At 42.5% G+C, this 14,564-nt stretch overlaps 1 protein-coding gene across 1 annotated transcript in view; it reads right to left on the bottom strand.

Moving 5' to 3' along the window:
• Positions 1 to 14,564, bottom strand: part of Orp8 (Oxysterol-binding protein-related protein 8) — a 234,742-nt gene that overhangs the window by 185,883 nt on the left and 34,295 nt on the right. The window contains exon 2 of the mRNA XM_080283821.1: positions 3,111 to 3,179. Within this exon, the coding sequence (XP_080139947.1) occupies positions 3,111 to 3,179 (69 nt within the window). The remainder of the gene's footprint in view (positions 1 to 3,110; positions 3,180 to 14,564) is intronic.

Genomic DNA, 14,564 nt, shown 5'->3' on the forward strand with positions numbered 1-14,564 from the left:
TTATTTTTCTTTATCATCCAGTATATTTTTCGTAATGTCTTTTTCTTTTCCTTGGCGATTTAATTTTCCTTATCCTATACATTTTTCGCAATGTCTTTTTCTTTTCCTTATCCTGTATATTTTTCGCAATGTCTTTTTATTAGTGATATAATTTTCAGAGCACACCTCTTTATCATCCTGTTTATTTTTCGCAATGTCTTTTTCTTAGTGATATAATCTTCATACCACACCTCTTTATCATACTGCATACTGGCGAGGCAAACTACGTCGATGCCAAAAATTTACAAAAAGTCGAAAGAGAATATCAAGGCGTAAAACGCATAATAAGTCGCTCAGCCGAAGGTGCACCGAAGCCTTCACTACTAAGGAGAATACGACCCACAGGCCAATTCATTTCCATCACCACTATCTCTCACCCCCTCCCCAGCCAGGACGGTGAGAGGAAATGATTCATGACCCCTGGTGACCTCTGACCTCCGCCATGACCCCTGCCCTGCCACACAACACAGAGTAAGACCAGGAGGGGGGGAGGGAGGGAGAAGAGGAATTCTGAGGGACAGTGGGAAAGGGAGAAGGAGTGGGGAGGTGAGGGAGGAGAATGGAGTGCGAGTGGGGGAGTGGGGCATAGTGAAGGGAGAGATGTGGGAGAAAGAGAAAAGGGGGAGTAAAAGAGAGGGAGGAAGGGAGACGATGAGTGTGAAGGAGGTAGGGAGGAAAGGGAGGAGTGTGAGGGACAAACGGTAGTAAGGAGTGGAAGGGAGGCAGGGAGGAAAGGGGGTAGTGTGAGGGAGATATGAAAGGAGGGGGAAGTGTGAGGAAGAGGAGGAGTGAATGAGGGGGGGGGGAGTGAGGGCTGAGGTAGAAAGGGAGAGATAATACCGTACGAGATGGGAAAGCATGACAGAAGGGGAACTGCCGAGAGTGCAGACTGTGGGAAGAGAAGGAGTGGCGTGAAGTACGATAAAACCCTCGTGGAGAGATAGCAAGGGGAGACAGAACTAATGGAAAGACAGGGATAGCTGAAGTAGGAGGGGTGACAGATAATGGTGAAGAGAGTGGGAGATAATGAAATGTTGGTGTTGGTAGGTGACAGACAGTGGTGGAGAGAGTGTGAGATAATAGAAAAGCAGGGTAGCAAGGAGAGTAGGAGAGTGAGACAGTGAAGATGGTGAAAACAAAGGGGTAGTGGTGAAGGCTGAGAGAGTGGTTAAATTTTTGAAGTGTGGAAGAGGTCTGGTTTCAAAATACTTCAAAGCCAGAATTATGGACTCCCCCCTCCCCCCCTCTCTCTCACACACACACACACACACACACACACACACACACACACACACGCACAATCAATTACAGCATCATCAAACAAAAACAGAAAGCCGAAACAAAACACAATTACATTTTCATTACTGCTCTTGGACAGTATAAACAGGAATTTGATTATTTCACCAAACCAAACCAGCAAGTAACACCAACAACCACCATGGAAGAAAATAAAATAAAAATGAACATTAATAACACGAACACGTCAACAACATCAATAGCACACCAATATAAAAGCACATCAGTAACATCGAAAAGACATTAATAACATCAAAACGCTTCAATAATAATAATAAAAAAAAAATCAACATAAAAACACCAATAATATCAAATCCACATCAATAACATCATCACACATCAACAAAAAAACACAAAGTAACATCAAAACCCCATCACTAACATTCAAAACATCAGTGACATCAAGAGCACACCAATAACAAAAATTCAATATAAACATACAACAATAATATCAGCAACATCAAACACATTTCAATATAAAAACATTCCAGTACCATAAAACACACATCAATACCATCAAAAGCAAAAAGATCCCGGCACAAGCACAAAAAATATATAATAACTACAGTATAATTATAAAGACCACGTACTGACCCCTAACGTATGATGAGGTCTTCTGTTTGTCCAATCGTGCTATCAGCAGACGATTTTATTCAGCTCTGGGGTCAATGAGGACAATATCTAATCCCTTCAGTTAAAGAGGACCCTCCGCAGCTGAATAAAATTGTCTGGCAGTAGCAATTCAAAATGGGAAAAAAATCATTATGGTACTGTAAGGGCTAATGAGGTAAGCTACAGCTGTACCCCTGTGGTTACCTATAAATACACACCTGAACCCTGTGATAAACACACACAACTAGACATCACCACACTTTTGCTTGTACTTAAGACGAAAAAATATGTGTTTATGATAGCTGCTCCTGCGCCTTGAAACGGTACATAATAATACTAATGCTAATACTAATACTTTATTATTATTATTATTATTACCACCATTATACCTTCCCCAAAATGTACGAGGTTCAAGATCGCCCCGGCACAGTGCAAAATAGCTGTACATATCTACTAACTCAGAAAAAAAAAAAAAAAAAAAAAAAAAAAAAAAAAAAGGAAACATACCGTATGAGGCCCAAGGTCGAACCAGCACAATTTAGAAACAAATAACAACATCGTCAGTGAAAAAAAATGAAAATAAATGCACAGAAATGAATGATAACGCTCCCGACACGCAGGATGCATTGTAAAACAAATAACTATTGGTTGGGAAAAAAAAAAAATCCAGCCGAAAAAAGGAAATACCGTACAAGATTTCAGTACAGAATAAAACAGACAGCTATACAAAAATTATCTCAGCAAAACTAAAGGTACCGAAAGAGACTTCCATTTCCATTAAAAAAGGGAAGACCTACAGCAAAAGATGTAAGAAAGAGACTTCCATTTTCATTAAAAAAAGAAGACCTATAGCAAACGAAGTACAAACTGAACACACACACAAAGATGTAAAGGTAGGCTATATAAGAAGCTGAAAGTTGCTTCTGCAAAATATATATATGCTAAAATAAATATCTACTCGTCAGTAACACGGGGAAAAATCCGCCAAAACTGAAGGTATTGGGCAAGACTCCAGTAAAAATACATACACAGGGAGATAAAATATTAAACAAGAAAAGAAGAAAAGCAAACAGCAGACAACTGAACTCTGCGTGCAAGACTAAAGGTACCGTCCGAGGATGGAGACTGCATCTGCAGAATGTAAACATGGGATGGGTACCAACCTGTGCGTGGGGTGGTGGCGGTGCTGACGTCACTGACCTCAGCTGGAGTGCCCCCGTCCACACTGATCACTGCAGGGGGAGGAGAGAGAGAGATGAATGCTGCACTCTCACATTATTTTCTGCCTCAAGTACTGTAACTTCTTTATCTAACTTCTTTTCTTATTAACCACCATATTAAATCAGTGTTAACCCCTTCCATTCAACAGGACTCTCAATTTCTTAACCATAAAAAAAAATTCCGGTCAGTGGCATGAATTGAACAAAACCATCGATGAAAATTGGAAGGTAATGATTTTTTTTTTTTTAAACACCTTCATTCCTAAAAGTTCTTCATACTTAAAATAAAATGGTTTAAACAAGTATACTAACACAGAAGAATCGTCACAGAATAGGGGTTAATGGCGAAAGTGCGGGTATTTATAACTTTTAAGATTATTTTATATTATTAAAGTTGACCCCATCCTTACTGATCACTTCAGGGGACAGGGGAAAAAGTTAGCATTAATGTTCAAAGCATTTTTATTTTTTTACCTTTTTTCCCTCCGTCCATGGTGCGTTAAAGGAGAGAGAGAGAGAGAGAGAGAGATTCAACACAAAATCCCTTCACACCCGTCCTCACTCCACCACACTCCCAAGCTGCCCATCAAAGTAAAAGGATAGTGAAGGCTTTCTCTAACCCCTCCTGTTCAAAACGTCTTCTCTACTCAATATAAAATCGTCTGGAAGTTGCAAGATAAAAAAAAAAGGTCATCGTGGTGAAAAGGTAACCACCCCCTCCAAGTTTATCTCTCAATCCAACAATAAAGTGAACAAGTGCAAAAACATCAGATGCGGGAGCTTCAGGCCTCTTTAGTTAATGCCCTTAGTGTGGTGGTGTGGTGTGGTGTGGAAGAGGGGTTTTGTGTGGTGTTAAGAGTTGTTTTGTTGTATTTTGTGTGGTGTGTTTTGTGTGTTGTAGTGTGATGGTGCTGTGTTGCGTGGTGTGTGATGTTGTGTTGCTGTGTGGTGTAGTGTTGTGGTGCTGTGTTGTGCGGTGTTGTGTTGTGTTGTACGGTGTGTTAGGTGATTTTATGAGTGGTGCGAGGGTGGTTTCGTTTCGTTTCGCCAAAGTCGCACAATGTATGGGAGTGAATTACCAAAAATCATTAGTAAGAGAGACGGACGGGGCCGGGCCTGGAGATGCTCCTGCAACTAAAAAGATGCCATCATAGTGAAGAGGTTAGCCTACTCCCCTAAACGGCCTTCTGATCACCCTTATCGATCTGTAATTACCCTCCTCACTAACAATCGATGCCTCATTAATACACCACCGCTAGGAACGAGATGCAATCAATGCTGTCAACGCAGCCTGTATCCCGTCAGTTTGATAACATATTTTATATTTATTCTAACTATCTCCACGTGATTTTGTTCAGATTAGGAATGACTCTCTACTAATGAAGATGTTAATGAAGACAACGCAACCTTTCCAATTATATAAGCCTGTCCTAAAGATAAAACAAAATAAAAATAAATATATAAATGAATAAATAAGCAACTAGGGTTCAAGGGGCTGAAACCACATAAGTCAGAGGATGTTATTACTGTTTTATTTTAGCTACACTCCAACAGAATTAGTCAGCTTACCAGAAACCTCTCCCCAGTTCCCTCCCTTCATCGCTCGCTTCTCCCTACTGCCTTCTCTTCACCTTCCTCTATTCTCAGTTCCCTAAACCACTCCTCTGCAGTTCCTAATCCTCTCTCTTCGCCCCAGTTCCTTCGTTTCATCTCTCCCCTCTCGCTACTTGAACTCTCGTCACCTCTCCTTCTTCCCTCTTGTCTCAACCCTCCACACTTCCCACTCTATCCCCTCCCCATAATTACTCCCCACTTATCTCATTTCACATTCCCTCCTCCTTCACTCAAATCTCATCATTCTTCATTCTCTCCTGCTCTCACTCCCCACGGCCCTCACCTCTCTCCACTTCCCTCTCTTCCCCTTTCTTCCTTTCTCACTTCCCTCAACTTTCCTTCTCACTCCCTACTTCTCTCTTCTCCCTACTCACCTTTCCTCCCCCTCCTCCCTCCCTTCGCTCTCACTTGCCACCTTGCCAACTTACTTCCTCATTCCCTCCCCTCCCCTATTCCCTCTCAATCACTCTTTCTTTGCGTTCTCCTCCCCTCGCTCCCTCCTTCCTTTCACTAGCCTCTCCCTCCTCTCCCTTCCACGCCATCACCTCCACTCCCTCCCTCCTCTCCCTTCACTCCCTCCCTCCCCTCCCGTCAGGTCATAATCATAACTTTTTCATCCTTCTCCTCCTTCCCCATCAATCACATTACTTCTTCCTCTTCCCTCCCTCTCTTACACCTGACTAATCTCATTTCAGGCTTTCTTTATTCCTTCTCCCTTCCTCCTCCTCTATTACGCCTCACATCAATAAACTTACTTCTTCCTCTTTCCTCCACCTCTTACATATGCCTAATCTGATTTTAGGCCTCTTTCTGTTCTTTGTACTTCCTCCTCTATTCTAAGTTCATTTCATTCTTTCTTTCAGCTCTTTCCCTCTTCTTCCTTCTTTATTACGCCTTTTTCATCAATAAACTTAATCCTCTCCTCCACCTCTTAAACTCAGTATATTACTCCTCTACTTCTTCCTTCATCTTTTCCCCTTCCGTCAGTCTCATCATTTCATTCCTCAAATTCTTCCTTTCTCTTGCACATTCTGGCATTTTATTATACCCTTCATTCTTTCTTCTCTTTCCTCCATCCTTTACATTCCATTCACCTCGTTGCTCTTAATTCTTCCCCTTGCTTCTATCACACACCATCATTTTATCTTCCTTCTTTCATTCTTTTACTATTCCTCTTCCCTCCCTTTTACACCTCGTCATATTCCACCTTTTTACCCCCCCCTTGCCCTCCAACAGTTACTCCCTCATTATCTTATTCTTTCATCTACCTTCAGTCTTTCGCTTACTACATTTTCGTATCTCAATCTTTTTCTTTATCTTTCTCCCTTCCACCTCTTCCATTTTCTTCTCCTCTCTCTTCCTTCCATTCCTCGCTAGTCTCTCTTCCTTGTATTCCTCTCTTCCATCTATGCCTCCCTTCCCTCTCTTCCTTCTATTTCTCCCTACCCTCTCCTTTCGTTTCTCCCCAATCTCTTCCTTATATTTAATCCTTCCCTCTCTCCCTTCTACTCCCCTTCCTCTCCTTCTTCTGTTTCCCCCTTTCCTCTGTTCCTCCCTTCCCGCTCTCCCATCTACTCCTCCCTTCTCTCTTTTTTTCTGTTCCTCCCTTTCCCCTCATTTCTATTCCTCCATTTCCTCTCCTTTCTATTCCTCCATTTCCTCTCATTTCTATTCCTCCCTTCCCTTCTTTCTATTCCTCCATACCCTCCTCTCTTCCTTTTCATTTTTTCTATTCTTCCTTTCGCTCTTTCTCTCTTCTCCCTCTCCCTCTTCTCCTTTCCTGCTTTTCTATCATTAGTTCCTTCCTTCCTTCTCCCTCTACCTCTCCTTCATACTATTCTTCCTTTCTCTTCCTTGCATTTTTCCCATCCTCTTCTTCCTCTTATTTTTCCCTTCCTCCTCTTCCTTCTATGCCTCCCTTTCCTTCCTCCTCTTCCTTCTTTCTCTCTCTCTCTCTCTTCCGCTCTCCCCCACCTCCCCTTCATTACTTCCCTACCAATTTAATCTTTTACATCCTCCCAACATCATCGTAATCCCCTCCTTCCCCAGTTTCCTTTTCTCCTCTGCTCAACTTTTCCTAAGTCTCTCCTCCTCAGTTCCTTCCCATTATCACTTTTTCGTCCTGCCTTTTCCTCCTCTTTTCGACTTTCTCCAGGCTCTCCTCCCCGGTAGTTCATCATCATCATCATCATCGTAGTCGTCATCGTTGTCGTGGCCTTCTCCTCAAAGTGGTCTCCACACTACGGTAAAGACCATACCGATTTATTTTTCAATTTGGTGCCACTCGCTTCCCCAGAGTTGTTTTCCTCCAAATTTCAACCCACAACTGTTCAAGTCTAACTGTTACAGATATTTTATGAATGGAGGACACCAGTAGTCTGGTGTATGGATTATTTTTTTTTCCCCCATTTGTTTTTCCTTCCTCCGTTCTGTTATTAAAAAAAAAAAAAAAAAAAAAAAAAAAATCTTTGTTTCTTCACCTCAGAACTTCAAACTTGGTACAACTGATCTTTGGGCAAATATTCCCACCCAACTTTCAATTCTCATTTTTTTCATTGAAGTCTTTTAAAGGGCGAACCCTACGAACACAAATGAAATGTGACAACAAGAATCCGTAGAGTTCACCCGCTTTTTCGAGGAGACGTGGAACAGTCACCTCTGACTAGCAGCGATTTTTTGTGTAGACCATCATTTATTCCCATAAGAATGTTGTCAATCTTTATCATCAGTTTCTCTCTTTTTGCCTTTTCTTCCTCTTCCTGGCATTCTCTGGTCCCTCCTCAATTGTTCATCATCTTCGAGCTCTCTCCTCTGTTTATCTTCGCCTCCCACATTTACCTCCACTCTTCCTCAACACATCACTATTCTTCCTCTCATTCTCTTCCTCCTCCTCTCTCTCTCCCTCCCTCCCTCTCTCTCTCTCTCTCTCTCTCTCTTCCTAGCCATTCACAGCCACTCCCCTCCTCCTCAAATCAAATTCATATTTTTTTTTTCTCTTCACATGTACAAATCCCTACGCTCTCTCTCTCTCTCTCTCTCTCTCTCTCTCTCCGCCATTCACAGCCACTTACTCTCCCCTCCTCTTCAAATCAAATTTACACATTTTTTTCTCTTCACATGTCCAAACCCCTACGCTCTCTCTCCTTCTATATATATATATATATATATATATATATATATATATATATATATATATATATATATATATATATATATATACTGTATCACTGTAGACGTCGTCGTCATCATCACCTTTTCACATTATCCCACATTAGATCTTCCTCTTCCCTCCCATCTAATACTCATCGTTCCACTTCCTCCCTCACTTCACTTTCTTTTTTTTTCCCTCTCCACTTCACATTCCCTTCGTCATCCTATCCCTTCCTATTTCACTTCCTCATCTTCTCCCCACTTTCTTTCTTGTTCTCCTCCTCCTCTCCCCCACTTTCCCAACCTCTCCGAAATCCCTCCTTTCCCCTCGCTACTCTATTTCTCCACTCGCCCAACTAACCTTTCCTCTCCCTTTTCTTTCCTCACCCCACACCTCCTTCTTTTCCTCCCTCCTCTCCTTCCCTACCCTACACACCCTCTCTTTTCCAACCGTCTATATTCCCTCCTCTAATCTGCCCTCCACATTTCCAAACCCACATGCCCATCTCCTCCTCTTCTTCTCCATTCCACGTCTCCTTCTCTGCTCTTCCCCACTTTTAAAATCTTGTATAGCCTTCCTCACATTTATTAACCTATTTTCCCCTCCTCTCCTCTCCCACCACTTCCCTTTTCCCCATTTTCCCCTCCCCTTACTCCCTTTTTTCCTCTCCTGTCCCATCTCCTTCACCCCTGCCTTTCCTCCCCCTTCTTCCTACCCTTTTCCGTCTCTCTCCTTCTCCCTCATGTCGCTCTCCACATTAGCCCTCCATCAGACTTCCTAATGAAGCCTATTAACCAAGTTGGGGTCTCTTTATGGTACGGGAGGGGGGGAGCAGTTGATCCAGGGGGTTAGAGAGTGGGGGTCACACCTAGAGGAGGGGAGACAGGTGATCATGGGGCAGGGGAAGGGGACAGGCATAACCAGGGGGAGGGGAAAAGGGGAAGGGCGGAGGGAGGGCCAGGGGGAGGGGTGGGTCGGGGTATTTGCAGGGGGATGGGAGTGTGGATATGGTCATGTTTTGAGCAAGAGAGGCTGTTTGGTTATCGGGGCGGAAGGGGGGATTGGGAGAGGATGAGGGGATGTGGGAAGGAGAGGGTAAGAAGGGAAAGGAATGGATGAGAGAGAGAGAGAGAGAGAGAGAAAGAGAGAGAGAGAATGATACGGTGTTCCACTTCGCTAGATGGGGGAGGGGGAAATGGAGGGGGGGGGATTACTGAGAGGGGGGGTTAACATCTATAAATGATAATCCACTGAGCTAGAAGGGGGGGATGGGGGATTACTGAGAGCGGCGATAACGCTGATAAATAATAATCCGCCGAGATAAAACGAGGAAGGGGGAGGGAAATTGAGTGGAGGTGGGAAAGGAGGAAGGGTAATGGGAGGGGAATCGTCTATATACTGTTATGATAATAGGCGATAATTAGCTTACACATAACAGGCCAATTAGAGTGATGTTTAAACGATGAGGAATACGATAGAAAGTATCAGTTATCAGAGAACTAATTCAAATGGTCAGTTACTGTCATCTCGTACAATCAGTCGGTCGGTCAGTTATACACATCAGTCAGTCAGTCAGTCAGCCAGTCAATCAGTCTAATATATGGTCACTATACGTCAGTTATACACACGTCAATCAGTCATCTTGGCGAGGGTGAGTGAGTGTCAGACCGCCATTTGGTAGGTGGATAGGTCATTCAGTCACAAAGGCCAATCAGTTGTTTCGCCAGTCGGTTAGTTAGTCGGTCTTCTGATCAGTCTGTCAATGGGTTAGCCTGCTGGTGGGGTGTTCGGTCAGTCAATGAATCAGTCAAATAATTAGTCCGCGAGAGCCAGCCAGTGAGTCAGTGAGTTAGTGAGAGCCAGCCAGGGTATACACAATCTATAAAACCGTGTATACCGCTCGAGGGCTCTACCTTAAACCAACCCTCCTATCAACACACCTAAGCATCTATCTATATCCATCAGTCTCTACCTTTCTACATCCATCTGTATCTATCTATCTCTATCTATCTACATTCATCTGTCTATCCACCTGTTTGTCTGTGTATATTTATATTTCAGTATCTTACCACCAATTTCTTCGTCCATCTCTCAATCCATTTATCCATCCACCAAGCCATCTTTTGAGGAAAATAATCAATGAATCAGCTTAATTATCCATCCAACCATCTTGTCATCCATCCACCCATCCATCCATTCCTTCTTTCATACGACCTTGCAAACATCGATCCATTAATCCATGCAACCACTCAACAATCTAACCAACCAACCTTTCAACTATCCATCAATCCATCCACTTAACCACCCATCCAGTCAATGACTCATCCATCCTTCCTTATACGGAAACAACCAACCAATCATTCATCCACCTAATCAACCATCTATTCATTCATCCATCCTTCCTTATATGCAATTAACCAGCCACATTCATCCACCTGATCAGCCATCTATCCATTCTTCCAGCCAGCAAACGTTTCAACTATCCATTCACCCATCGAGCTAACATTTCAATCGCCCATTCATCCATCCAGCAAGCTAACTTTCATCCATTCATCTACTCACCCATGCTATCAAACTAACCTTTCAACAACTCTTCCATCCATCCACCCACTCAACCATCCATCCCCGTGAAGCATATTGACTGGCTGCCTGTACCTGCTCCTCCCCGTCATCTCTCACCTGCTCGTGGTTAATTAAAGGTAAACACACCTTAATGATTACCCACAAACGTAATTATTATTACTATTATTATTGGCAGTATCAGTATTAACAGTGTTCTATTACTACTACTACTACTACTAACAACAACAAAACAACAACAATAGTAATAATAATAATAATAATAATAATAACAATAATAACCATAATCCTACCCTCAATAACACAAAAACCCAACAACAACTCCGGTAGATCATTCCCAGCAAGATACAAAGAAATAGCCGCAACCAGAAAGAATAATAAGCACGGTAATCGCTTATTCCTGCAAAATTATCCACCCATAACCACCACCACCCTCCCATCACAATCACCACAAACACCACCACAATCAAAACTGGAGATAAATGAAAGGAAAGTATTTGGGAGCCGAATGCTAATCGCCCGCCAGAATATGTTGCTGGTCAAGTCCAAGATTTTGGCCATATCTTCATATCCTGAAGGTGTCATGTTGATAGCTCAAGCCGTTCATGAAATATAATGGTGCTAAAGGCGAGTGACAAAAACTGCTTGACCTTTGGCAGCCATTCTGGAGACCTTGACATTGACCCCGAGTGCCCATTTTCGACGTCGTCCAAGATTTTGGCAATTTCTTGATACCCTGAAGGTTTCATGTTGATAGCTAAAGCCGTTCATGAGATATAATGGGTACAGATACACACACTCAATCATTTACACACACACACACACACACACACACACACACACACACACACACACAACTAAGATCCACAACCAAAAACCACCAAAATCTCTCTCTCTCTCACACACACACACAAGAAAAAAAGCACCATCCCCAATCACATCAATTAAGTCATACAACCAGCCATCCTTCTGCCCCAACCACCACCACCTCCAATACCACCACGATTACAACTATCTCTACCACAACCAAACTCTTCCTACCACCACCACCCAAATCACCATCCCAAGAGTCAGCTTCATAACTCTATCATAAGCACCATGATCAAAATAACCTCAAATACCATTCACCATCACCATATACAACCATCATCACCATCTATATCACCAACCAGCACAGCCACTACCACCTCAAATACCACCAACACCACCAGCATCACACCCACTGCCACAATACCATCACAGCACCACCATCAGCCTGGCGTCCCAATTACCGTAAATAAAAGACGGGATAACAGGAACGCTCCCGCTATCTCGGCACCTTTGTTGTCGTAACCTGATTCACGTCACACACACACACAACAATAATGATAAAATAATAATAATAATAATAATAATAAATAATAATAATAAACTGTAAACTAAATTCTCGCTATTTTCATTGAGTGGCATTTACAGATATGAAAGGAAAACAACTGTGGCTACCAACAAAAACAATAAGAATAATAAAAACGAATTCCACCACCATGCAATCAAGCCTACAAACCAAAGTAGGAAACACAACACCAGTACGCCTAAAATCGGGGTCGCTACAATAATAACACTAATAGATGAATCAACTGACATAAAAGGAACCGAAAATGTCAACCTCACCAAAACATCCACCTCACCATCCTGCCCCTCCTCCCACTCTCTTTCTCCACCCTTCCATTCCCACTACCCCCCTCCTCCTCCCTCCCAATTCTCCAGTTCCTTCTCCCCCTCCTCTTCCTCCCCCCCTTCCCTTTCCCCATTCCATTCTTCGTCCCCCTACATTTCCAATCCCTAACCCCTCTTCTGTCATTCTACCGATCCCTCCTCTCTCCTCCCCTCCAACCTTCAACCCCCTGGTCCTCCTGCTCCCCCTCTCTTCCATTCTTCCAAATCCCTCCCCTCTATTTCCTATTTTTCATTCCCTGCTCCCCTCCTGGCTCCTCTTCCCCTTCCCCACCCCCATCCAATTCCCTCCACCCCATTCCCTATTGACCGCCACTAGTCCAAAGGCAACTGACACCACCTATCTCGGCTACCATTCTTTACCATTAATAGCCCCGACAAAAAAAAAAAAGTAAATAAAACAAATGAAAAAAAGGGAAAGAAAAATCGAATAAAAAAAAGACGCGAAACTGCGGTCCAGAACCTAAACTGTGACAACCTGATGGAATGAATGTACGATTTCATTTATTCACCGATAATTCTTTTTCCTGATAGCTCTCTCTCTCTCTCTCAGAGATGTTATTGCGGTTAGAAGTGGTGTTACTGTGGTTTCTGTACGTGAAGGACCACGCACATGCTGGCAGGTATACACATACGCACACATTCTTACCGGCAAAACCACCTTTGTACACGTATTTCTTTTGTTCATGCAATTACTTTCATATACAATATATATTTTAAAAATCTTTACATATTTTCAAGTTATGAGCCTTTATTTCAGTGTCGTGAATGTATTTGAAACAGTATAAATTACATCCAAATTGCTCTGTCTAAAATAAACACAAATTAAATAAGTAGGCACAATTAGTATTCTTACAAGGTGTTAAAAATAAATCTTATATGTCCACTGACTTCTAAAAATTCTATATAAACCACTATAAACTAACTCTTACAACACTATCTGCATGAGTCTACTGAGCACGTGTTTACTCGTACGTTTACATCTAATCAACAACGTAGAAGGGAAAGTTTCTATTACCGAATGCGTTCCTAAGTATGGAACTACCGATATATATGTTAACAAAGTATCTAATAAATGCCTGACCAGATTTAGATCAAAACTGGTATTTTAAAAATGTCCTTTAGTCTGGGGAAGTAACTCATTTTTAGTCCAGATCAAACGTCAAGGTCAAGGGCAAATTTCTGGCACTGCGTCACAGCGTTCTCAGAGCATTTTTATGCCAGTTGCATGCTGTTTATCTTTTTTTGTCATTATACACATTCCTGTGTGTGTGTGTGTGTGTGTGTGTGTGTGTGTGTGTGTGTGTGTGTGTGTGTGTGTGTGTGTGTGTGTGTGTGTGTGTGTGTGTGCGCGTGCGTGCGTGCGCGCGAGTTGTATGGCTTTTGTGTTCGTTCTCTCCGTGTAAACAGAAAAAGCAATCAGTAACAAAATCACTACTCAGGAATATATATATATATATATATATATATATATATATATATATATATATATATATATATATATATATATATATACCGGGTATGTAGACAATAATGTACTTATGTAGTATGTATGTGTGTAAAACATGAGAATGAAGGTGTGACCCATTTTCTCTGGGGACTCCAATTATATTTCTCCTTTTGTGTTCGCTTCATTTTTCTTCTGAAGCCTTCCCATTAATGTTAGTGGGAACACGGAGGTGGTGGTGGTGATTCAAAGGTAGAGGAAGATGATGAGAAGGAAGGTGGTGGTGGTGATGATGATGATGATGATGATGATGACGATGATGGTGTGTGTGTGTGTGGGGGGTATTAGTTTATAACTAAAAATGTACGTTATGTAATTATGTCTGCATTTGCATTACGATAATGATGATGTTTATGTAAGAATGTGTGTGTGTGTGTGTGTGTGTGTGTGTGTGTGTGTGTGTGTGTGTGTGTGTGTGTGTGTGTGTGTGTGTGTGTGTGTGTGTGTGACCATATGTGCGCGTGTGTATGTCAACAGAGGACCCTCACCAGAGAGGGCCGGCAGTGCAGCTTTAACTCTACCTGTCTCTCACCCTCCCTCCCTCCTGCCTCTCTCTCTTCCTCCTCCTCTCCACCTCTCTCCTCCTCTTCCCCCTCCCCCCTCCGTCCATCATTTTCCTCCCTAACTTCGTCATTTTCTCCACTAGCCTGTTTTCCTTCATTTCTTTTCTCTCCTTCCACCTCTCCTCTCTCCTTATTTCTCCAGGCACCCAACTTCTCTTTTTCTCACCTGTTTCTCTACCATTATCTTCCCATTTCTTTATTTTCCCGCCACCTCGTCGCCCTCCATTTTTTCTCTCTCTCTCTCTCTCTCTCTCTCTCTCTCTCTCTCT

The sequence above is a fragment of the Coenobita brevimanus genome, chromosome 98, assembly GCF_032717465.1.
Source record: "Coenobita brevimanus isolate Jiangsu-jjx chromosome 98, ASM3271746v2, whole genome shotgun sequence".
NCBI lineage: Eukaryota > Metazoa > Arthropoda > Malacostraca > Decapoda > Coenobitidae > Coenobita > Coenobita brevimanus.